Genomic DNA, 26,433 nt, shown 5'->3' with positions numbered 1-26,433 from the left:
TGTGATCTTTGCTGCATTCAAGTCAGAGGCTAAAGGTGGCCCTTGAGTGTAGATCCCAGAGCTGGCAGTGACTCCTGAAGCAGGTTTATACTCTTTAAACAGGTAGAAGTGAATGAGCAGGTGTTTTACAAACTGACTCTGAGCCACACCCCTCTGTGACTTCCAAAAATTAAGTCATCTCTGCCTCCTTTCTCCCATTAGGTGTGGGAACTGGAAAGATTTCCTTTGCAGGTAGAGAGACTAGATGGGAAAGGGACAATGCGGCAAACTGGGTCCTATCCTTCCAGTTATGTGTCCCTAGCAAATAAATACTGAATAAGATTTTATATTTATATAGCTCCTTTCATTATAAACGATGCCAAAGTGCTCTACAAACTAAAAGAGGGGAGAAACAGGGGCAATGTCATGGTAGGGGACTACTATAGACCATCAAAATATAGGAGGGGGTGGAGCATGAGGCATTTCTCAAAGAACTAACCAAAACACAAGATCTGGTAGTAATGGGGGACTCTAACTACACCGAGATCTGTTGAAAAAATAATATGGCAAAACACAAAATGTCCAGTAAGTCATGGTAAGGTACTGGGGACAACTTGTTTCAGAAGGTGCAGGAAAGCTCTGTAGGTAACGTTCTCTGCTAGTACACTGTTCAAAAATCAAAGTCCTATGCAAATGCTGGGAATGTTTTAGCAGTAAATTGAGGCCCATTAATCAGCTATGACAACTTAGGAACTCCATGTCCTGCAAATATTGACTTGAGTTTCTAGATGACTTGTGCTGCTTAAGTCCATGTAAGTATAGCCAATTCAATGCATCTGGAGAAGTAATCAACTACAATAATGTACAGTAGAACCTCAAAGATACGAAGACCTCGGGAATGGAGGCTGTTCATAACTCTGAAATGTTCGTAACTCTGAACAAAACGTTATGGTACGGTACCCTGCAGTCAGTGTCTTCCAGCTGAGTCTGGGAGAGATCTCTGCAAAGGTGGAACCTGGCAGCACTGCCTGGTTTGCAAGCAGCTCCCTGCCCTATTCCTATTTCTTGCCTATGGACTGAACTGGGGGGGGCTTGCCCCACACCCTTGGCACTACAATCCCCAGCCCTCAGCCCCCTCTCCCCACAGTTTTCCCTGCTCTGTGCACTGCCTGCTGTGATCCAGAGGCAGCATGTGGCAGGGGGTTGACACCAGCCTGCTGCCAGCGCCCCTCCCTCCCCTGCCCCTGGCATTCCCAGAAGTGCTGGCAGGACTCAGGAGTGCAGCCATGGGCCAAGCTTGGGCTATATTGGTGCACAGGCTGTGGCCCTTTAAAACTCCTCCAGAGCTCAGCCTCTGGCTCCCACTCCAGGCCAGGATTTCGCTGCAACAGCAGCAGCTCTCAGCATCTCAGACTGAGCTTGCAAGCTTGTCTTCCTCCTGAGGGGAAGGGAGTGTGCCTCTTCTCTGCATGCTACAGTCAGGTTGCCTTGGGCTGGCAGCAGGGGCTCACAGCAGTGCCTGTGAACCTCGTCTTCACCTTCTACTTGTAAGTGGCTGCCCCTCACATGGCAAGTGGAGTTGGGGATAGGAAACCCAGATGTGTAAACCTTTAAGATGCAACACAGGCCCCTTATAGTACATATTTGCTTCCCCCCCTCCGTTGCTGCCTGATTGCTTACATCCAGTTTCACATGGAGTTCGGTTGACTGGTCAGTTTGTCACTCTGACGCTCATATCTTTGAGGTTCTACTATATGTGTGTCCTTTCCAGAAATATAAATCTGTGGTTATCCACTGCCAAGCATGTGCTGAAACTTTCAGAAGCAGGCCATCAGCCATTAAAATGTCATTTTGGTCCTGCCAATATGGTAATAGGTCTGTTGGAAGTTGATTTCTTCAACCTCACCCTTTCTGGCAGAGGTGAGTCAGTTACTGGCAAGTGTCATCCTTTAGTTGTTCATTTCTAATCTGCTGAAGTCAGCTGGCAGTTGCTGGAATTGCTGCAAGAACAAGGTAAACGTAAACTGACATCTCTCTAAAGCCGTTTCTTCTTTTGTTGGTGGCTGAACAACTGGGGGTTTAGATAAAGCATCTGTTGCTATGTGTGCTTTCCTAACTCTCAAAGTTGAAGGAAAATTGCATCAGATGCAGTTGAATTCTTTGAATCCTAGATGGAAGATCATCCAGTGCTTTGAATCCAATAATGTCGTTAAGGGCTTGCTTCTATGTTAAAATTCCAGTCAGACAGATATTCAGAGAGCCATCCACAGGTCCAAGTGACTGCTACAACTTTCTTTTCCACTTGAGCATACAGCTGCCTGGATTCTGTGAGGCTTCTTGATATGAAAGCAACAGGTCTCCTAGCTGCTTTTGTCTGAGCACCACTCCTAAACCATATAAAATATGTCCAGTACTATTGTTATTGAATAGTTAACCAAATATTGTGCCAAAATAAATGGAGAAGCCAGTAGTTCTTTTATTTTATTAAATGTATTTTGTTGTGGGCTACTCCAGATCTACATATTGTGACCATTAAGGAGATATCTTAAGATCTCTTGGTAAGGAATTTCTCAAAATGATTTGTCATGCCCAGGAACATGTTTGGATTCAGGTAAGGTGAGTAATGTCTTCTATTTGCTTGAATCCATCTGAAGTACCTGTTTGCTAATTACATGTCCGACAAATTCCGAGTGAGGTGCTTGTTGAAAGCACCTCAAAACTGCACGTGGTCATTTTTCTCTCTCCCATTTACCAACTCGTCATCTGCATAGCAAAGGATGCCAGGCAAACCTGACATGATCTGATAGATTTTCTTTTGGAAATGTTCTGGTACTGAAAACATGCTAAATTGAAGATGATTAAAACAATACCTTCCAAACATGGTGGTGAATGTAGTTAATGGTATAGATATTTTAGCCAGGCGGATTTGCCAGAAGCCTGCTGTAGCATCTAATCTTGAGCAGATTTTTGACTTCTCAGAACTGAGTTGATGTCTGGTCAATTGTGGGAAGCATGTTTTTCTATGTACATGGTTTTATTAAGTGCAAGATCCACACAAATTTGAATTTTGCCACTGTGCTCTGGTGCTACAACCATCTCTGCACACCAATCACCGGATTCTCCTATCTGGGAAGCAAGCCCTATATCTTCCATTCTCTTTAATTCTTCTTTGTCTTTCCCTAGCAAGGGTATAGGGAAGTGGCATGGACTGAGAGAGCAAAGTAAGTCACTGATGGCACCAGTTTTATTTTGTACTCCTCTGGTAGCTTTCCTAGGCCTGTGAAAGGCATAGATACATCTCCAGTACAGCTTGTGTTGGTGTTGTGTGTGGGTTTTTATTGTTTTTTTGGTTATGTTTTTTGCCATTAATGCATTCCAGTTTCTCTGGTAGGTGTAGTCCTTGTATTGCTGGCAATCCTGGTACAGGATTTATTGTATTTCCTTGTATTATTATATTCTTTGTTGAAGAACTTTCCATCCTTTCTTTTCCAAGGAACTGGCCACAGACATCCAATGTATTGTTAAAAGCACAACATAAAATTTTATTTAGTCTTTGCAGATCTCCATCCCAGAACCAATTATAATATTCTTTGTTGGAATTGCAATGACTGGTGCCCAGTATCAATTTTAACTTTAAGGTTTCAACAATTTAGATTCATGCTTGTGGGCCAACCTATTGTCTGTTCTCTTGAGGATGCAGTCCCTAGAAGTATGGACTCATTGTCATCTGATGATAACGCTGCCTCCTGCATTGTTTCCACTACTCGTGGTGACCTGCATGCTATTGCAAAATGTCCCATTGTGTGGCATCATTATTGCCATCTGTGACTTGGAGTCTTGCCATATCTTCCACAGCTTAGCAAAGCTTCCCTCTATTAAGGTTGTTTGGTTTCCTGCTCTCTAGCTGTGCTCTCTTTTTTAATGTTGTAAATTTGGTCCCACTGCTCCTTTCACATTTGTGTCTTTTCTCTTTACCGTGTCAGTGTTGTCTGATTCATTCTCCCCTATGATGCTAGCATATAAGTCACATTACTGTTTCTTTATGTTTTCCTGCAGTCTTGTATTTGCTAATGAGAGTTCTGGGTCTAACTGAAGCTGTGCTGATAAATTACTCTCTTATACCAATAACTTTCCTGTCTATTAATTCTTCTTCTAACATTCCATATTTGCAATGTTCAGCAAGACTATGAACTGTAGTAATAAAAGTCTCAGCTGCTTGCCCGTGTTCCTGGCACCTCCTACTAAATTTGGCACTTTCATAAATAATATTCTGTCCACCTATGAAATTGGCATTAAAAGCCTCTTTAAGTTGGATGTTATTTTTCTTTTTCTCATCAGTGAGGGATAGGGCACACAGGACAGCAGCAGCAGCATCACCCATGGCAAATATCGGAGCACTTATCGGGTATACTTGTGCTTTCTCTGTTAACCCAGAAGCCATCCAGAATCACTCAAATCTTTGGATCCAGCCAGGCTAGCTGAGTTGCCAAAATCAAACTTCTCTGATGCTAACAGAGCCATCGTGCTATGAGACAGGGTGTGCCTCCTTTCTGCTGCAGCTTTCACAGTCTCCTCCCTGATGTTCCACTTTCCCCATTCACTCACCATTCTGGTAGTCTGGGAGGGATGAGGGTGTCTCTTTTCTTTCCTTTACTCCTTCTTTAGAGAAAGGTTTTCACTCTCTCTTAATACTATGTAGTGTGAGAATAAAAACACAAAGAGCCACGCTTTAAGTAGCCACTAGAGAACTTTCTAACCAGAAAATGAATACATTTATTAAGCTTCCCGCTGCAATACAACCACCTGGTCCTCCCTAGTAACTGTGGAGGATCAGGAACTCTATAACCACGCCACACAGTACTAGTCAATATGTTCATCAATTAATTGTATAATGGAGTGGAGAGTATGCTTATAAAATTTGTGGATGACACCAAACTTGGAGTGTTTGCAAGTATGTAAGACACAGGAAGTAATTGTCATGCTGTACTCGACAGTAGTGAGGAAACAACAAAAATGATAAAAGTTTTAAAATATGTGACCTGTGAGGAAAGGTTAAGAAAACTGGGCACATTTAATCCTGAAAACTGAGGAGGGACCTGGTAACAGTCTTCTAATATATTAAGGACCTTTTATAACGAGGACTGCGATCAATTCTTCTCCAGGTCAACTGAAGATAGGACAAAGAATAATGGGCTTAGTCTGCAGCCAGGGAGATTTAGGTTAGATATTAGGAAAAACTTTCTAATTACAAGGATAGTTAAGCACTAGAATAGACTTTCAAGGGAAGTTGTGGAATGCCCATCATTGGAGGTTTCTAAGAACAGGTCAGACATAACCTGTCAGGGATTGTTTAGGTATACTCGGCCCTGCCTCAGCTCTGGGGGCTGGATTTGCTGACCGCTTGAGGTCCCTTCCAGCCCTCTTTTTCTATGATAAGTAATTTTGTAAAATTCTAAAACCTGCGTCTCACCAGTCCTTGATGTGGTCTTTCAAGTGGTCTCTTCTGCTGCTGACTGGCTTTCTTTGGTTAGCCCCTGGTCAAGACAGTTCTTGGACCCTGGCTTCTAAGTAGGCCTAGCAGTCTGCTTCAGTCTCTTTGGCTGTGTTTTTAGAAGCAGCCAGATGCAGAAGATTGCCCTTTTGCTACCCCACACCTTTCTGCCTCCCCGTCTTTCTCTTCCTTCTCTCTCCTTTTATAGCAGACCTTTTTCCCCTACTGGTTGTAGCTATGGGTGCCGGCCTCCATGATTGCCAGTTGTGGCAGGAGCATGGGAGTGTGGTCAAACTGCTTGCCTGTAGGCAGGAGAGGCTGCCCTCCCCCTTCTGCCTCTGCTCAGTATGGTGTTTAGTAGACCCCATTACACTGTGAGATACAGGAAGTCAGCCTAAATGATCTATTGGCCCCTTCTGGCCTTAAAATTATTACTCTTTCTCTGTAAAAGTGCTCACAACAAACAAGCTGCCTAACCATTATCAAGCTTTATTTTGTAGGCATCAGGGCAGAGAAGAGTTTGAAGGAGGATAGTGAGGTGGTTTTGCAGATATTTATGGAACACTCCTTTCATGCATAAAAGCTATCATGGGGCAAGTATGAAGGTCCTTTTTCAAAAATTTTGAAGTGGGAGTTGATGACTCCCATATAAGAGATGAAGAAAGGGAAGAGGAGGGATAGGCCATGAAGGGTCTTAAAAGTGAAGAGGAATCAGACTTTTAGACAGACTTTAGTAGAAGTAGTATTACTTTTGGAAAACTGGGCTGGTTGGGGGTTTGTTATTTTTGGGGTACAGAGGTGCAGTCCACTCAAACTCAAATCAAATTAAATTAATCCCAAAATTTCAGACTTATTTTGCACATTAAACTCCATCAGAACTAGTGGACAGGACTGTTTAAACTGGAGTGCAAAAGGTTGTGTTATGAGAGGCAATCTCTAACCATATTAGAACTTCCACTAGAGGTCTAATGAATGTTACAAGCTCTTCTACTTCTAATCTAAGCTTGGATTTTTATTAAACTCTTTTAGCCTTTAAGTTTGTAACAGTGAATTTTCTGAAAAAACACAATTCCTCCTAACTGCATTCCCACCTGCCAACCTTGTAAGCTGCCAACAACCAGAGCCCTTCCTTTGAGTTCTTGCTCCTAACAGCTTCACCCTCACATGCACTCCATCAGCCTCAGCAGCCCATGGGAAGAAAATGGCAGCTCCCAGCACTGCTCAGCAGCTCCTTTGTTCTTGTGCTTGCCCTCGTGCTGGTGCAGGGATGAATTCTGCAAGCTGTGGAGGATACAGCATTCCCCAATAGCAACTTTGTCTGGACAGAATCCCCTCAGAGGCAGCAAGAACAGAATGTTACTGTGCTTCTTTTTTCCAGCAGTGGAATCTTCACCCTTTTTCAAGGGAACACTGAACTATAGGACATGCCATACTGGATCCTATTTTCAACCGTGGCCACTACCTGAAGTTTGTGGGAGAGTTATAAAATAGAAGTTGAAGAAAGATGTGCAGTTGTGTGGAGGATTTTGATATTTCAAAATTTCATTTCATTCTGAATGAAAACCAAAAAAATGCATCATTCTCCACAAAAAAAGAGAACACAGCCACAGCCCCAGTGCTGTCCTGCTGTGGGGCTGCCCCAAAGTAACAGACCCTGGAAGCAGAGGTCAGGGGAGCTAAGGAGAACTCCAGGTTGACTGCAGGGATTTGCAGGCTGAAGCAAGCGCGGAGAAGGTTCTGGGGGACTGGAGGAAGTGGGCCTAGAGAAATGGACTGAGGAGTTGGAGGGAATGCAGCAAGAAGCTGCCTTCTATAGGGTTCCTGGGCCAGCACCCAGAGTAGTGGGCAGACTCGGGTCTCCCTCTGCCCTGCCACTGGGGAAGTGGCCAAATAGTAGATGGCAGTCGCCACTAAGGGAAGTGGCTGGACAAGGATTGCAGAGGCAGCTCCTAGAAGAGGGGAGCACAGCTGGAGGGCCATGTCATGAAAGGACGCCACGGTCCTGAGAGAGACATAGGTCCAGGAGCAAATGAAACGACAGGCGAAGCACCACGAAAGGAGGGCGCACTGGCTAGCAGAGCGAGTCCCTGGAACAGCCAGCAGGAGGTGCCAGAGTGGTGAATTGGACCTGTTACAGTTGGCGGTAAAAATGAGTTGAAATAAAAACTACCAAACTCAATGGTGTTTATGGACAGTGATGACTTTGCAGGTTTGTTTATTTTTGTAAGAACACGAAAGAGCAATCAAACCGAAGTGCTAAGTGCAGCAAAGAGAGTCAACTGAAAAAATCAGAGACAAATAATCAGATCAACAATGACAGACTCTTCTCCTGTATGTCCACAACGAATTAATGCCATCAAAATGGATTATTTACTTGCTATAAAGACTCCAGTTCACAAAGCAGCATTTCTGACAGAAAACAAAGCAGAATTACTGATTTTTTTTTAAAGGATGATTTAAATGCTGTTTTATTTTTGAATGAGCATGTTAAAATACTTTTTAATGTTTGTGTATTTCATTAGCACGGCAAGCAGCACTTCTGTAACTTTAAATGAATGTATATCTGTGGATAAACTGATACAATAAAGAAACCTAAAATTGAATCTTGATGATGTGCAGTTTGATTGTGATTGAACCATCTGTAAAGTCCTGTTCATGATGTGATTGAGCAAAGTCTGTTTATCTGAACTGTCACTTAACTGCGATGAACTGGAGTCCACTGAGGCATCACAATGAGACAACTACTACATATAATATTGGCAAACCATCAGAAAGCTTTGGTCTCTCTACATAGTAAAAGACACAAGAATCCTGGGAAATTAAGTCTATTGCATAGTGACTATTTTATTTGCTGTTTCTTTCGTTCCACTGCTGTGCGTAGGGCCTGAATAATCAAGTTTTCATTATTCCGGATATTGTAGTCAGTCATTTTCACCAGATTGTTAAAATTCTCTTCACAGAATGAGAGCTCCCTTGTAGTATATGGGGAAAGGGGACTGGAGACATCAACTTTCCCCTCCGCCATCTCTGTGGGGCTGCGTTCCACACCTAAGAAAAAAATGTAGCAAGGTTCAGCAGTAAAACATTACTGCAGATTGGGGCTTATATCAATTAACAAGGTAATAATAGACCAGGGAGGGAGATTTCTCTCTAGTGAGATAGCTTGCAAAATTAATTGCCGTAGGGATTCATAGACTCTAAGGTCATAATGGACCGCTATGATCATCTAGTCTGTACAAGTATCTTTAGCAAAATCAAGTTTTTCAATCTCCACATCACCACTCTCCAGAACTGATGAAAACCAGATTGCTGATGGAGTCAGGATGGGGAAGAACCCATCGTAACAACACCTGCTACACATCAGCCCCTTTGAGTATCATTTATAGGGAACCTACATGATGCTGCTTATCTGCTTCCACAAGCTACGAAGGAAGATGCCTCAATGGTAGGGAGCAAAAAGAAAATGGAATACTGAGAGCAGGAGAGAAAGTGAAAGACAAATGGCCCCTCCAAAATTTATTATAATCACTGAAACAATGACCCAGCCAACACAGGCTGGTCACGCTAAAAGGAAAATGATGACCCGTTCAGTGAGCAGGTTGTTGATACTGTTGACTAATAAATGCTGGCTAGAATATATATATATAAATAATATGTATTAGTAAGTTAAGCACAAATATTATAACAGTTTTATAGCCTATGATTTTTATATAATCCTGCTAATTTATGCTAAGTATCCCATAACCCGTTACATTTCCTGAAGTAAGTTTTGGCTTCAGCAATTAAGGAAGCTGTCAAGATCAGGACAGATGAGTGCTTTACCATAGCAACAGAAAGGGAGTTACTCTCACAGGCCTGTATTGGAATGTCCCAGAGGAAAGACGTAACACATATGATTCTTCTACCCTAGTACAAACCTAGGAGGTGCCTGAAACACAGGTGTTCAGAACAAAAAGATAAGGGATACAACATGGTACCAGAAAATCAAGGTAGAAAGCTGATCGGTTAAATCTAGTTTCAGATGACATCCACAGTACCTATTACTTGTAAACAGGCAGGTTATAAAACATGGCTCATGGGGGTAACTTTGGCAACACACCTTCAGTGCAAGGTGAATCGTTGCATAAGATGGTTTCGCAGAGAGTGGTATCATATAGAACTTTTTTCCTGTACCATATTATTATTGAGTTATATCAATAAACCTGACTGACATTGGTTATTTGGTCTCTTGAGTATACAGTAGAACCTCAGAGTTATGAATACTAGAATCATGAACTGACTAGTCAACCACACACTTCATTTGGAACCAGAAGTACACAATCAGGCAGCAGCAGAAAGACACACACACATAAAAGCAAATACATTACAGTATTCTTACATGTAAACTTCTAAAAAAGGGGAAAGCAGTGTTTTACTTCTGCATAGTAAAGTTTCAAAGCTGTATTACGTCAATGTTCAGTTGTAAACTTTTGAAAGAACAACCATAATGCTTTGTTCAGAGTTACAAACATTTCAGAGTTACAAACACAAATACCTTGGGAGTGGAGGTTAACTCTGAGGTTCCACTGTATTTCATAACCAATCAAAGCATGGTCAACCAATTGACTATACAATTTAGCAACAATATTGAACCCGTCCAGACCCAAGTGTCTTTAAATGTGTGTAAAAGACCCAAAACCCAGTAGATGTCAATGGAGCTTGTAGTGGTGCTGACTTTGTTTCAACAGTATAGTGTTTTTCATACCCTCCATTTTAAGGATTTGCATTTTTATTACGTTAATTTACATTTACAGACAGTGAGATGACACCGTGTGTGAGATGGAAAGAATTGTGTGGCTAAAATGGGCACTGTGCCTTATAATGATGGATGGTTGAGTGGTATTGACTTAGAGTGAAAATGGTAATTCTTGTCCATGGAAAGGTTGATTGTTTTGAAATGAGAAAGGGGGATACAGCCAACAGAGAGTCATCAGATATGAAATGACTAGGACAGGCTGGTCAAGGATATTATTTTTAGCAAGGCTTAAATTCAGCCAGAGCTGTCCAGAGTGGAGCTCCAGTAAATATTTTCAACCCCGGGGGGCTGAAGGCCCAAGCCTAGGTGCACTACAGAAGCCATGAGCCCCAGCATGTCCCACAGGGCTAAAGAACCAAGACCCTCCACTCCACAGCTGAAGCCCAAAGCCCTGAATGAGCTTCAGAAGGGAACGCTTCAGGAAATACTGCATGAGAATTTAAGCCCTGCTTTTAAGTAACATTACTAAGTGCTGATAACTTACCAGGAGCTTTGTATTTCTTGAAGGTGTCATTTACTAATGGGAAAAAAAGCACTATCGGAGCTCTTGGACTCTCAGCATCTTCAAACACATAGCACTCCTTTAGATTTTTCCTGTCTTCTTCACTTATATTGATTTTGGGGAATGGGACTCCCTGCTCTGAGAAGTACTTCGAAATTAGGTCCAGAGGCTGAGTAACAGAACAAAGATTTTAGAACGCAAAGAAGGGATAAAAACCAGGATTTCCTGAAACACTGTAACTAATGTTAAACCACATTTCTATACCTAAGGGTTAACACAGGAATTCCTACAGGAACACATGATGTTGGAGAAAGAATATATCACAGAATATTGATGTTGCAGTTTATTTTTCTCCCTGTAGTGCTTTAAACAAAGTGAGAAAGTAGTTACAGTCGTAACAGACAGCTGAAAACTAAAGCATTAGTTTAAAAATACTAGTGAGTAAGAGGATTCCATAAGTAGATTTTGATATGGAGCCTCAGAGAGGAAAGAATGAAGTGTGTGTTTATCTTTCCAAGATACTTCCATGGGCCCCATCACCATTGTATCTGAGCACCTCACAATCTTTAATGTATTTAGTTTCACATCACTCCTCTGAGGTAGGAAAGTGCAATTATCCCCATTTTCACAGATAGCCTTTCTGTGCCTCATCCTCCTAAGTGACCTGCCCGAGGTCACACAAAGTCTGTGAGGAGCAAGGAATTGAACTTGGACTTTCCAAAGCCTGAGCTAGTGCACCAGCTACCAATCCATCCTTCCTCAGTATTATTTATAATATGCAAAATTAGTTACTGATTTTGTAGAAATTTAAGTCCAAAGGTATTGAATTTTCCCATCTACCCCAGAGTCAGCTGCCAGAAAAGCTCAAATCATTTAATCAACAAGTAAGTAATAGATATATATTTATATATAATTTTATGATGAACAATGTAGCTATAAGAACTGATCAGAAACCTGAAATTTTTCCTGTAAGAAATTCTGAACAACAAAAAATCTTCATCTGAAATGCTTTGGTCAAAAAAAATATTTTTAAAAAAATCAGTTTTCTAATCAGAAAGTTTTGAACTACTTAAAAGTGAAATTTGTTTCGAATCAACATTTCAAAACAAAACAACATTTTTCATGTCTTTTAGACAAATTCACTTCTTTGTAACAATGGAACTCTCCTCAATAAGAGTAAAGCTTGTCTATGCAGGAAAGACAACCTTCTCCAGGGGTGGGCCGAGACAGTGAAATGAACTCCCCTCTCCCACACAAACAAGGACCATCAAAAACCTTACCACTTTTCGCTCCAAGCCAAAGTACATTTCTTTGATCTTGCCTTCTCTAATATAAATATAAATCAACAGATACATTTATGTACCAATCACCACCTACCAAACAAGACACTCCATACACTTCTCCCTCCAGGGAGAAAATGAGAGAACAAACAGCATGTGACAGATTTGTAGTCACATTGCTTAATGCAGTACTGGAAGGCACTCAGATACTGTGGTGATGAGCATAGTTTGAAAACCTATGCAGAATAGAACTTAAAATGTTACTTTGTTTCCAAAATGAAATGTTTTAAGTCTAAAATTAAAACTGTAATTTCAAGCTACCATTTTGAAATAAAATGTTGTTTTGTTACGATTTTTATAAGTCAAAAAATTGAAATGGCACAACGATGTAAATTGAAATAAAATGAAAACATTAGTTTCATTTCAAAATGTTAATAAATGTTAATTTGTCACTTGAGATTCCCCACAAAATATTTCAATTTCCATAAAAGTGTACTTTTTGGTAGGTAAATTTTCTGCACAAAAAGTTTTGATCAGCCTTTATAACTACTTACTCTTATTGCATGTGCCTGCCAATAACTTATCCCAGTTTTACTAGAAAATTACTGAGAAACTGAGAATATCTTCATAAAATATCTTACCTAAATCTATTAGAATAGCATAGATTCATTAATTTTAAGGCCAGAAGGGACAATTGTGATAATCTATTATCTAATCTCCTGCATAACACAGGCCATAGTACTTCCCTGAATTAAGTCCTGCTTCAAATGCAAAACACAGAACAGAAATATTTATCAAACACTTCTATTTTTCTGCATTATTATTGACAATTCTACCATTTCCAACTAGTAATAGACCAGTTCCATTGTTAGGATTTCTTGTGTTCCCAAAATACTTTAAAAGCTCCTCTTTATTGTCCTTAATTCTGATGGCCATAGTTTTCTGTTTATCAGATTAGCCATTGTCAGATTTAAGAATTTAAACAGAGAATTAGAAGCATAGATAGCTTCAATTAAGTAGAGAATTTAGGCCACAATTTCTGAAACAAGGAGATGTGCCATTGTCAAACTAATAGTGCAAACTAAATGAAGTTTAATTCTTCTGAAATCAATTTCCACTTCTAATATTGGAAAGTTAGTCCTTTTGACTACTAAATGCTAAAGGATTTTGAGGCAAATGGCTACAATGGAAAAACCAAGGGATAATTCGACTCTTCTCACCAATGTCTGTGATCCTCCACTGTAATTTAAATGCAGGATGACATCCACTTTCCTCTGAGGTATCAAGAGTGGTGGGTAACTGGTATTGATATAAAATCCAGTATCTGTCAGCGATAGAGGGTGCTGAGCTGTTTCAATCAGTTTGTTAGGGTAAGTGTCTAGCACAGTGTCTGAAATACAAACATTTTTTGTTAGAACTACCATAAGAACAGATGAGCTGCTTCCCTGATGACAGTAAAGGAGTCAAAGAGAAAAAAAGAAGAATTCTGCCCCTCCTTTGGTTGTTGACATACTGTTGCACCACAATAACTTTGACATAGAACAAGTATCTTGTTTTTCATTCCCCTCTTATACTTCTCACACTGTTTCAACCTTTTTGTCTACCTATTCTGGCCCTCCCCAACTATAAAGTCACTTTGCCTGGTGACACATAACCCTACAAAAAATTAACTGAGACCCACCAAAGCAATTTCACTATGAACATTCAGCATCGTACAGTCCAACAGATTGAACTTTAGTTCAAAATTAGCCTCAAACAGCGGTGCTTGAAGAAGGGGATGTGGAATTTAAAAATTAAACCCACATAATCTCCACACCATGCAGCTCTCCCTCATTGCATTCCAAACCATCTCAAAATATACCACTGCAAATCATGCTTTATTACTGTGCCTTTCCATGTAGAAAATTGCTCATTCTCCAGGTACTCCTTGTGCATCTGGAAGCCCCTTAGGAAATTGGGGAATTCTGCAATTGTTGGGCGCCCTGTTAAGACATCTCGGAAAGCTGCAGAAAGGGGGCCTGGAGGAGTCAGCAAGCGAGTCTCTATCTCCTGAGGATTTGTGGGCAGAACAGGATCTTCCTCTGCAGAAGGGAAAAAAATTCTAAAATTCTCAGTTTGTATAGATTAATTATGGGGGTGGTTCTCTGCAGCAATAAATAATAATAATGCAGTCATTCATAAATTGAATTTCTGGCCACCCCATAAAAAGGATAGCTGTAATAAGTTAAGGCCACAGGTCCCAATAAAACCCAGAGTGGAAGCAAAATGATAAACAAACCTCACCAAAAACCAGTAAATTAAATGAACTACTACCCACAAATATAACATTAAGGCTGCAATTAAATTATAATATTTTAGACTTAACCAGAATGATGCCCCATTTATTTATTTTGGTGTATGGTGCAGGGATTAGCATGCAGAGTCAAGGGCCCCCTATGAAGACAACACTGCCTCCTGAATTTTTGAGGCGGTAACTTGGAGATTACCTACAATATTACCTACATGCTTTGTATCCCCCTGCTCAAGGCAAAGCAGCTCCTAAATCAAGCAAAGAGATTGCTTTACAACAATAGAAGACCCTCATTCTTTTTCTGCTCTTTCCCCTCTGACCATGCTACCTTTGCAGTAAGGCTCAAAAAACCCTTCAAAACTAGTGTGCATTATTTATATATCAGATAACTGTGGAGTACCAAGTATAGAAAAACAAAAACAACAGGTGAATGAGATAAAGATAAACCACCTACCAATGTCTTTTACACGGTCTCGGGTCCATCTGTACCAGAAGTCCTCTGAATCAAAGGCCAAATTCCAGAAATACATCACGTCCAAGGAAAATACACCGCTCCACATACCTGTAAAGTGAAAGAGATTCAATGCTAACTAAATGGATGAAGTCATGGAATCATTTTAACCGAAAATTGCCTTTTGTCCTACCTCTTGAACATTTCCTTTCAAATTTTATAGACATCTTTCTGGGCATAGTTCCAATACTGCAAACACTTCCCAATATGTTTAATCTTATTTCCATGAGTATTCCCATTGAAATCAAGTGTTTGCAAGGCTGGGGCCTCTCTGAGCTACTGTTGTAACTACCTTGGCTATAGGGACTTTAAATGCTAACTAATTCCAAGTACTCAGACACAGAAAATATTAAATTGTTCAAGAACAGAAGGGTGGCAGTTTTCATGTTATCTTCCCCTCTTAGCTTTACAGCTTCATCATATTTCATCAGAAAAACATACATACCTTTTGCTCCTTTTTTAATATCTCAATTTCTCTCTCCCTTTGCATCTATTATTTAACTGAGTAACAATATTAGCTCTCTGAAGATTGCATTAAAAAAGATGTTTTCTCTTACACTGTTTCAGAACATTACTGTTCTGCTTAAGTATGTTGGTATTTATTAGGCTATGCTTCAATGTTATGTTACTATATTCATCAAGTTTAAAATAAGAGCTGAGGGGAAAAGAATAGTCAAAAACATTTTGTTTCATTTTTGGTCAAAATCTTGTTTTGATGAACATTTTCTGGCAAGCTGTAGTTAAAATTTAGCAGTAGGACTATGCTGCCAAGTACACCCTTGCAGCCTGACCCGAACTGGACTACAAGTGTCAGGTTTGGGTCAGGTCAGATATGAAAACAACTCGAAAGGCTCAGGTTCGGGTCACGTTTGGGTCAGGCTTTAAAATTAGGCCTGAGTAGACCTGAGTCTGCAGAGGGCAACACTGTAATGAGAAAGAGACCTTGCTTCACATTATCATGCCACGCCTCGCCTCCTGCACCCAACCCTGCTGCCCCTGTGCCTCCATCCATCCTTCCCTCCCTGGGACTGTACAGCAGCTGCAGGAAGCAAAATCCTGCCCTTCTTCCTTGCAGGCAACTCCACACGTGGCTCGCCTGCGCAGGCTGCCCATTGACTGCATGGCAGCACCAGCAGCAGGCGGTGTGGGGAGCAGGGGGGGTCACCCCAGTGCCGCTGCAGTTCTGGGCAGGGAAGCCAAGTGTGGAGCCATCACAGATGGGGCATGATGCTGGGGAGTCTGGCAGCCGCTCAGAGACTGAAAAAGGAACTGCACCAGGCTCAGGGCAGCCAACAATGATGCTGAAGGGGAAGCAGCCATGCCTGCTGCAGAGACACAAACTTTGCATGCCCCATAGTGGATGCAATGCCCCACCTCATGCACTGAGGGGCCCCAGGGCCTCATGGAGACACTCAGCACCACGAAAGCTAAAATGGGGGCAAAAAGTACCAGTGATTATGAGGCAGCAGGGAGTGGCAAACTCTAACCCCTCCCTGTCCTCCAGCCCTGCCAGCCACTGCTCCCCAGTGCCACCTCTCCCCCTCACCCTCCCCCCCCCCCCCAGCTGCCACCTACAAGCTGGAGAATCTGGGGACTGTGCATAAGTGAGCAGGACCAACCCCAAAGGCATGAGCACAGCACAACTTAATGCAGGAGATTCACACATAACCTTTGTCACCAGCCCGCGAATCTTTTTTCGGTGGCAACTAAGACGCTGCAAGAATTGTATTACCCGCCAGTGGAGTTAAATTTGACACCCCTCATAAAGATTACCTGAATACCTGGGTGCACACCCAAATGAAAATGTGCACACCCTAATGTAAATTCCCTGGGTTCACACCTAATTCAATGTGCTGCGCACGCCTATGACCAGCCCCACATGAACATGTGTGCTTGGTGTGAACAAAGGAGCCAACAGGGCAAGCAAGACCAGCAGCCAACTCCACCCACCCTGCCCATCTGCCTGCTGCTCAGCTACTGGCTCACCCAGCATGTATTGCAATGCAGCACCTCTGCCTCTCCAGCTACTAGCACCATCCTCCCTCTTCTCTCCCACCCCCCTGGGACACAGCCACAAGGGATGCACTAACTGTTGGCTCTGCATGCGATGGCACCATTTACCCCCTGTTCTCATCCATGTCTTCTCCACCCCCATTACACACTAAACCCTTGCAACCTGACCCAAACCCAACAGGACCTGACTGCAAGAGTTGGGTTCAGGTCAGGTATGAAAACAACGATCTCAAGTTCAGGTCAGGTTCAGATTGGCTGCGATCTGGTCGGTTTCAAGTCAGGGTTTAAAACTAGACCCGAGCAGACCTCTCCTGAAAAGGGCTGAATTCCAAATACTTGGGATATAAAAGGTAGCAAATACCAGTGTTGGACAAATCAACTCAAGTAAAGGTGTATAGAATCTAGCAGCTGCCCTATGACAGGAGTCGTCTGGTTTCATAACCCAATGAAATCAAACATACAATGGATTTAATTATACTAGGACCATTTAAATTCACATGGAAAATCATACAGACATTTCTGGCAGGTGATTCTGCACCAGTGTCACCAGTAAATAGAGACTTACTCAACTTCTGCAATAAATGAGGTTCTTCGAGATGTGTCCCCCCCCTATGGGTGCTCCACTGTAGGCGCAACAGCACCTTCGTATCTGGAGTGGAAGATCTTCAACAGCAGTGCCCATCAGACCACACGTGCGCACCTCCCCTGCCTTGCACAGTGCACAGGAAGTATATATAGCACTGTGCAGTTTGACCGCCCTCAATGTCTTCTCTGCCGCAGAGCCCATATGTTACGTTGCAAAGCAGAGGGGAGGAGGGTGAGTAGAGGAGCACCCCTGGGAACACACATCTCGAAGAACCTCAGTTACTGTACAAGGTGAGTAATCCTCTCTTCTTCTTTGAATGATGTCCCCATGGGTATTCCAATGTAGATGACTACAAAGCAGTGCCTCTAGCTGGAAGGTTGGGGCTTCGGAGTGGCTTGCATAGCAGGGGATAGGACTGTATGTCCAAGGATAGTGTTGGTAGAAGAATCCTGCATAATGGAGTAGTGTTGGCCAAATGTATCTGAGGATGCCTGTGTGGACGCCTGGCATATGTCAATAATTGGAACTTTGTTAAGAAATGCAATGGAAGTTGACAATGCTCACCTGGAGAGTGTTCTTATCAAGGTAGGAGCCTGTTCATTATGGAGTTCATATGAGGGGCATATGCATTGTGAAATCCATTTAGAGAGGTGCTGTTTCTGTATAGCATCACCCTTGGACCTCTCTGTGGTGAATATGAACTGACATGGTGATTTCTGCATGGTCTAGTTCTATCCAAGTAGAATGATAATGCACGCCTTAAGTCCAGTGTATGGAGAGCTGCGTCTCATTGATTACTATGTTGTTTGGGGGAAAAGTTGGGGAGGTGTATAGGTTGGTTCAAAAGAAAAGATGGTGTGACTTTGGGCATAAATTTGGGATGTGGACGAAGTGTCACTTTGTCCTTATGAAACAGTATATGGCGGGTGTGCCCTGAGGGGCAAGATTTCAGGCAGATGTGATGGCAATGAGAAAGGCAGTTTTCATAGCCGGATGTAAATGCGAGCATGTTGCCATTGGTTCAAATGGGGGGGAGGGTCTCATCAAAGATCGTAAGACTAGGTTTGGGTCCCACATGGGGGGGGCTCGTATCTGTGGATATAGATTTTTAATGCCACTTAACAAGGGGGGGTGAATACCACATATCCTTCAATAGGATGATGAAAGGTAGTGACAGCATCCAGGTGTACTCTAACTGAGCTGTTGGCCAGTCCACCCTATGTGAGTTGGAGGAGGTAGTCCAGAATGAGTGGTAACAGGACGTGAACTGACTCGATACTTGTAGGTGCGCACTAATGTTGAAATCTATTCCATTTATGTGTGTATGTGCATCTAGCAGTGTCATGTCTGCTATGTAATAAGATGCATTTTACTAGGTCAGAGCAGGCTACTTCCGAACTGCTGAACCAAGGAGGCGGCACGCTTTCAGATGGAATGTTTGCAGGTTGGGGTGACGAATATGCCCAGTGTCCTGTGAAAGGGACCATAATGCTGAAGAAAGATTGATAAGCCGGCATAGCATCATATGAAGCAGATAGGCGTAGCATACTTATCGAGGCCATGTTGGGGCTATTATGATGTGAGATCAGTTTTCCTGTATTTTGCATAAGATTTGGAACAGGAGGGAAAAGCGGGGAATGTATATAGTCCATTCCAAGTCATGAGAAAACCATCTCGCATAGATCCTCGTCCCAGACCTGCTCTGGTGTAAAAGTGGGGGCAACAGGTGTTCTGTTGGTGGCAAACAGGCCTATGGTAGAACAGCCCCATTGATGGAAAACTGTTTGAGTGCTCTCATGTTTAGTTCCCATTTATGTTTGTGAGAAAAAGGTCCTGCTCAATGTGTCTGCCATGATGGTCTGATGCCTAAAAAGGTATACAGCTGAAATGGAAATGTTGTTTTGGATACAAAAAGTTTCATAACTTGATTGCTTCCAAACATAGAGAATGGGATCTCGCTCCTCCCTGCCTCTTGATATAATACATGCAGGCAAGATTGTCTGTCACTACTTGTATCGTCTGATGTTTGAGGAGTGATAAGAAACATCAATAGGCGTTGCAAACTGCTCCAAGTTCTAAAAGGTTGATATGAAGGGTGTCCATCTGCCCTGTATCCTGTGTTTGAGCAAATGTACTCCCCAGCCAATGAGGGAGGCATCAGTGGTTAAAATCATGGTAGGTGAGGGTTGGAGAAAGGGGATCCCGGCACAAACATTGCTGGGATGTGTCCACCAGAGCAGAGAGTCCTTGACTTATCTCAGCACGGACAATAGCTTCTGCATGCTGTGTTTGTGAGGAAGGTACACAGTGCAGAGTCAGCCCTGGAGACATTGCATATGTAACCCCGTATGTCTGATCATGAAAGTGCCTGCTGTCATGTGTCCCAAGAGCTGGAGGTATGTGTGTGCTGAAATTTGGGTGCACGCTTGTGTGTTTGAGATGAGATCTGTTATGGCTGTGAACCTGTGAGGCAGCAGAAATGCTCTTGCTTGTATCGCGTCAAGTTGAGCACCCATGAATTCCAATGTTTGCACCAGTCTCAAGGTGACCTAAGCTTTTGAAAACGTTCATCGCTGTGTGAACCACTCAGAACACTTTGTCCTCAGGTGGAGCTTTGAGGAGGCAATTGTCCAAGTACGGGAAGATTGTGATTCCTCTTTCTTAAGGGGCTGCAATCACTGCGAGTACTTTGGAAAAAAACTTGTGGTGCTATTGATAGGCCAAAGGGCAGTACTTTGTACTGGAAGTGGTTGTTGTCCATTGTGAATCATAGGAAATGTCTGTGAGTGGGATGTACAGTGATATGGAAGTATGCATCCTGTAGGTCGAGGGCCGAGAGCCAGTCACCGTGTTCCGGTGCTGGTATGATGGTGGAGAGGGTGACCATCTTCAATCACTGCAGTTTGGCAAACTTATTTAGGTTGCGAAGGTCCAGAATAGGAGGCCAACTGCTGGATTTCTTCTGAACCAGGAAGCAGAGAGAGTAAAATCCTCGTCCTCTGTGTGGTACAGTGATTGGCTCTATGGCTCCCAGATGCAGAAGATGGTTTACTTCCTCTCTGAGGAGGGATTCGTGAGAGGGGTTCCTGAAGAGGGAGAGGGATGGGGGTTGGTAGGATGGCACAGTTAGGAAGGGGATGGAATATCCTTCCTTGATTACCCAGGTCCCATTTGTCCAAAGTGAAAAGCATCTAAGATGATAGGAATGGAGCTAATTAGTTGCCAAAATGGTGGTCTGTTTGTGATGTCATAGGTGGTGGGAACAGGTGGAACAGAGGGGATGTTCTCTGGCTGTCAACCACACCTTCAAAATTGTTGTTTATTGCAAGGTGTACGAGACATCCCTTGAGCAGCGGTTTGTCTGCGATTATTGTGTATTGGGAGGGTATTGACATCGAACTGTCACTGCAGATAGTAATGTTGAGGCTAGGATCTTGGGGGAAGTTGGTATTTCCCTGATCTCCTCTTTGGCTGCAGAATGTATATACCCAGAGATCTGAGTGTAGCTCAGGAATCCTTTAGCGAGTGTAGTGCATTATCGGTATGCTCGGGAACAATTTTTGTCCTTCAAACAGTAGGTCTTCAACCATTGCTTGTACCTCCTTGGGGAATCCTGAGAGATGTAGCCAGAATGCTCGCCACGTTACTACTGCGGTAGCAATGGATAGAGCTGCCATGTCGGCTGAGTCCAAGGAGGCTTGAAGAGCTATGCAGGCTATGAGATGGCCTTCTGCTATTAGGGGCAAGAATTGCTTCTTTTTAAACTCTAGGGGTGTTGACATAACTCACCCAGTTTGGAGTAGTTAATATAATTGTATTTCGCCATGGGGGCCTTGTAGTTTGAAATTCTAAGATGGAGGGTGGTGGAGAAGTAAGATTTTCTCCCAAATAAATCTAATAGTTTTCAATCCCAGTCAGGATGGGCAGATTGGGATTGGGATTGGCAATACCAATTTTTCTTTTCTTGCTTTTCTTGCACCGCATTAACAAAGAAGCAGTTCAGAGCTGGGTGTGAAAATAACAACTCACCGTTCTTTGAGCATACCTAGTATTTTCTATCCGCATGTTTGCATGTAGGCGGGATAGAGGATGGGGTCTGCCATAAAAGATTGGCTGGTTTGAGTTGTGCACTATTGACAAGTAGTGCGATTTTTGCTTCCAAGGAGGTATGGAGAATGTCAACCAGTTCATGCTGCTGTTCTTTAACCTCCTCCAGTTGTATGTGTAGAGCATCAGCCACTCTCTGGAACAAGCCCTGAAAATGTCTAAAATCATTGGCTGCAGTAGAAGGCAGTGGCATGATGGCCTCATCAGGTGAGGATGATCGGAAGTGCAGGGCCAGTGGTGCCTCTTCCTCTTGATCGTCCTCATGTTCCTCTTCATGCTCCTGCACTGGTTCTTCCTCTTGTGCTTGTGGAGGCTGTACATCTGGAGGTAAAGAGATTGTTGAGGATGGAATAGATGGAGGATGTTGTATCTGCCATGCTGGTGGGTTACCAAATTGAGCCCTATACATGGCCCAAAGGTCTCAGTATAGCCAGTTAGGTGGAAGAGGAATGTGTGGTTGCATCCAGGGAGGATCTTGACAGGAATGGGTACCCTGAGGTGTTGAAGGGTAAATTTGCAAGGCTGGCAATATTTGCCACGATGTTGATGGGGCAATAGATTCAGCATACTCCTCCTCCTCTTACTGTGCATCACTTGGGAAGGGGGGAGCCGATCCCGTTGAAGAGAGTGAGGCACAACTTGACTCAGGTGACTATGAGACTTTAGGTAAGTCTTGTTTAAGGAGTGGAGACTCTGGAGTATCAGATACTCTTAGGTCTGATATCTATCTGAACTCCTGTGATGCATATGGCATCAGTGGTGCCGCTGTCGTAAATGGTGCCATGATGTGTTTTTCAGCAAGGGCAGCAGGTGGCTCCAGAGATTTTTTTCAGAGCTGATGGCATAGCAGTGTTTGAGGTTGATGCCAGCATCTTCAACAGTGCCAATGACTTACCTGGTGCCAGCGGTGGTACCAATAGCTGGAGATGTGCCATAGAATGGTCTTTCAATCTGTCTTAGAGGCTGAGAAACTCAGTTTCTTTCCAGCACCCTGCTCCTTGTCAGAAGCCGTTGACATCACGGATCTAGCTGGGGACCAAATTTTTGGGGTTTGTGCCTCAGGGGTTGAAGAGGGGGTTGCTCTCTTCTTACCCTCAGCCCAGTCAGAGAATATGTTTCTCTTAGTTGGGTGTGGAGAGTGAGGATTGATAGTCGATCTTGATGATCGTGAGGGCCTCTCCAGGGAGGAGTGTGAGCCAGGATCGGAGGGACTTCTCTATCAGGAGCAATTTAAGTCTGATGTCCCTGTCCTTCCTTGCTCTAGGTTTTAAATCAAAGCCATGGGAGCACTTCTGAAGAACGTGTTCCTCGCCCCAAAAACGAATACACTCTGTGTGGCCATCCATTATCAGGAAGGTGGCCCCACAGGAGAAGCACCTCTTAAATCTTGGAGAACCAGGCCTAAGGGTGAGGTAATAGCTTCCCAACCAGGAAGGGCAGGAAGCAGGAAAACAGAAACCTACACTATTCTAAAGACTAAGGTTGTAGAAATTAAAATTAAGTAGTAGGAAAAAATTAATACTAATGACAATTTTAATGTTTTTTTTTGAAAGAAGAAAAAGGAAAAAAATAAAGAACTAACTACTTAATTACCTAAAGGAGTGTTCACTACAGAACTATCTAAGGAGAAGACAAAAAATAGGCTCTTCTAAGGGTCCTGTTCCAGATCGCAGGTGGTAGAGAAAGAACTGAGACTGCACAGCACTATATATACTTCCCATGCACTGCACAAAGCAGGGGAGGTGCGCATATGTGGACCAACAGGCACTGCTGTTGAAGATCTCTGACTCCAGATATAAAGCTGTTTTCACACCTACAGTGGAGCACCCATGGGGACATCACTCAAAAAACAAAGATCATTTGTTCACCACTACCTAAGAATACAGTTGAGTGTATAATTATTAGGTTAACATTTGCTTTAGATAAGAGTCACCTTCTAGGTAGCAAATCCGGGATTCTGGGAACCTCTTCATCAGTCGTCCCATGAAAAATTCACTTCCAAAATCTTCTGAATGAATAAATGCTCCATATTTCCAGAATCCCACCTCATATGGAGTGAACTCCAACCATTCTATTATAAGAGCAACAAAAAAAATTTTTACTGCAGTGCCTTGACTGTGGAAAAAGACACTCATATCAGATGACTAGAAAAATAATCAAGTGGAATACACCTTCCAGCATCAATTTCTTTGTGTTTAATTATAATTTACAAACTATCAAATTTTGTCATTCACTATATTTCTATTTAATATTGGATGCAATGCCAATGAGCCTAGAAAGCAAATTTTCCTCGTACACTGGCAGGAGATGGTCCCCCTCCATGTATGGACTGAGGTCCATTAATACAGCAATTTGGGGGTGAGAGGAGCCTTGGACTGAACAAAGCCATAAATACAAAGCTTTAATTTTTCTTCTCTAAAGTCTTATATAGCTCAACTTCCATTGGCAAATCATGCTCTGAGAGTCTTCTGTACTTGTCATTGTTGGAGGATAGGCACTTAGAACAAACAAAGGAACAGTCCTATTCTGATTTGGATGACATAATTAAATCTATATCCAGTGAAGAGAAGCTCATACTTCTGGAAGACTTGAATGCCAGATTGGAAAAGATAATGAGGTTTGAAATGGTGTAATAAAGAACAATGGAGTCAGAAAAATAAACAGCAATGGTCTCTCCCTATTTAGCAAGTGTCCTGAGCATGACTTCATCATTATTAACACAATCTTCAGACAAGAAAACAAACATAAAACCTCTCGGATGCATTCAAGATGAAAGCACTGTCACCTGATTGACTAGGCATGATACAGCAAATAACAGAGACATCAAGATCACCAGAGCAGTGCAAGGTGCAAACTGTTGAACAGACAACAGAATGATCGTAGCCATTTTTAATTTATTTGCTCTTGCCCCTCAGTGAAACAATGCTGAACAGAGTAAATCAAAATTGAACAAAACAAAGCAGACATCCATTTCATCAACAAAAGCTAAAGGAAAACTTGGAGGGAAAATATGATAGCCTTACATCGCCACCCAATAATGCACTCAAAAAGTGGAGTATATTCAAATCAGTCAGTCATTCTTCAAGCCTCAGAAGAAACTCTAGGCAAAAAATCAAAGATGGCACCAGAATTGGTTATATTAAACTGACGATGAAATAAAAAAGAAACATATCATTCTTTTCCTTGAGGATATATCTTGGCAGAATGACAAAGAATCAACATCAAAGAAAGATGCATCAAAATACCTGCAAACTAAGGATCAAAGACACCTTCATAATCTCCAGAATAACTGGTGGGAAAAGAAAGCAGAAGAAATACAACGATACACCAATACTGTCTTATGATTCCCCAAAGGCCATTTTATGGCCCACTGAAATTCAGATTAGCTCCACTGAAATTCATCCATTCAGATGGATCTACCTTTATCAAAGACAAAGAGGGATCTCTGAAAGATAGGTACAGAACTTTACTGAGCTACACAACCATCCCTCTATGGCCAACCAACAGGTGCTAGAGGAACTAACCCAGCACCCCATATGTAAAGAATCTGACCAGCCGTCTACCACTGAGGATGTGCAAAAAACTGTCAAACAAAGGAAGTTTGAGGTAAATCACCAGGTAAAGGCAGCATCCCAGCTGAAAACTTTCAACTTCACAAGCCCCAAAACTGTCAACTATCTTACACAAAATCGTTTAGGATATCTGGGAAGTCAAGGAAATTCCTCAGGACTTCAAAAATGCAATCATAGTGAATCTATACAACAATAAAGGCAACAAATCTGACTGTGGTAACTACCAGGATATCTCCCTGATATCTATAGATAGTAAAATCCTTGCCTGCATTTTGCTCAATCAGCTTGTGGAAACAGTATCACAGGAGTTTCTACCAGAGATCCAGTGTGGATTTAGAACAGGTTGGAGCACCACTGACATGATTTTTGTTGTGAGACAGATTCAGGAAAAATGCATTAAACAAAACACTGCTGGTCTTTGTTGACTTAAAAAAGCATTTGACAAGGTGAGTAGAAATGATCTTGGAAAATTCTAGAAATGTTTGGCTTCCCCACCAAATTTGTTGACATCATACAGCAATTCCACAGATATGGCTGATCAAGTACTCTCTGATGGGGGCTTCTCTAAATTATTTCCCATATCTAATGCAGTGAAATATGGCTGCATGCTGGCACTGGCCTTTTTTGGTCTCGTCTTTGCAGCCATTTTGAATTATGCAATGGACAACTTTCAAAAGGGCATTTGCATAAGGTACAGAATTGATAACTCTTCAGTCTCTGAAGGCTTACTGCAAAGATAAAAGCTCCTGAGGAACTCAGCCTGGAAAAAACTGAAGTCCTTTTCCAACCAACTCAATCAACCATTACTATTGAGCCAAACATCACCATTGACGGTACACAACTAAGACCGTCAATCTTTTTATATACCTTGGCAGTACCATATCAAATGACAGTTCCTTGTATCAAAAATGTCAAATAGAATATGAAAGACAAGTCAGGTCTTTGCCAGGCTTTGCCATAGGATACTCAATCTACACATCAAACCTCAACAAAATTGATATACAATGCAGCAGAGATAACATCTCTTTTATATGGGTGTGAAACACGGACAGTCTACCTCAGATACATTAAGCAACTTGAAAAATTTCATATGCATTGTCTCTGCTCTATTCTGATGGTCCAATGGCAAGACAAAGTGTCAAACTAACTTCCTTGGAAAAACAAAACCAAACAACATTGAAGCAATGATCTTCAGAGCTCAGCTTAGATGGACAGCTCATGCTATCAGAACAGGGAATGACAGTCTCTCGAAAAAAGCTCTCTGTGTGAGCTGACACTTGGAAAATGCACGAAGGGTGGTCAACAAA

The 26,433-nt window shown here is 42.3% G+C and overlaps 1 protein-coding gene across 1 annotated transcript in view; it reads right to left on the bottom strand.

Moving 5' to 3' along the window:
- Positions 1-8,309: 8,309 nt before the first annotated feature.
- LOC137159679 (cytosolic phospholipase A2 epsilon-like) overlaps positions 8,310-26,433 on the bottom strand; it is a 53,978-nt gene continuing 35,854 nt past the window's right edge. The window contains exons 16-21 of the mRNA XM_067558144.1: positions 23,488-23,625; positions 14,792-14,899; positions 13,937-14,128; positions 13,268-13,437; positions 10,750-10,936; positions 8,310-8,518 (exon numbers count right to left, since the gene is read on the bottom strand). Coding sequence (XP_067414245.1) covers positions 8,310-8,518; positions 10,750-10,936; positions 13,268-13,437; positions 13,937-14,128; positions 14,792-14,899; positions 23,488-23,625 — 1,004 coding nt within the window. The remainder of the gene's footprint in view (positions 8,519-10,749; positions 10,937-13,267; positions 13,438-13,936; positions 14,129-14,791; positions 14,900-23,487; positions 23,626-26,433) is intronic.

Source organism: Emydura macquarii, unplaced genomic scaffold (genome assembly GCF_026122565.2).
Source record: "Emydura macquarii macquarii isolate MOO-44397 ecotype Brisbane River unplaced genomic scaffold, CSIRO-AGI_Emac_v2 contig_1876, whole genome shotgun sequence".
Classification (NCBI taxonomy): domain Eukaryota; kingdom Metazoa; phylum Chordata; order Testudines; family Chelidae; genus Emydura; species Emydura macquarii.
The sequence above is the reverse complement of the archived record's forward strand: the minus strand, read 5'-3'. Positions and strand labels throughout refer to the sequence as shown.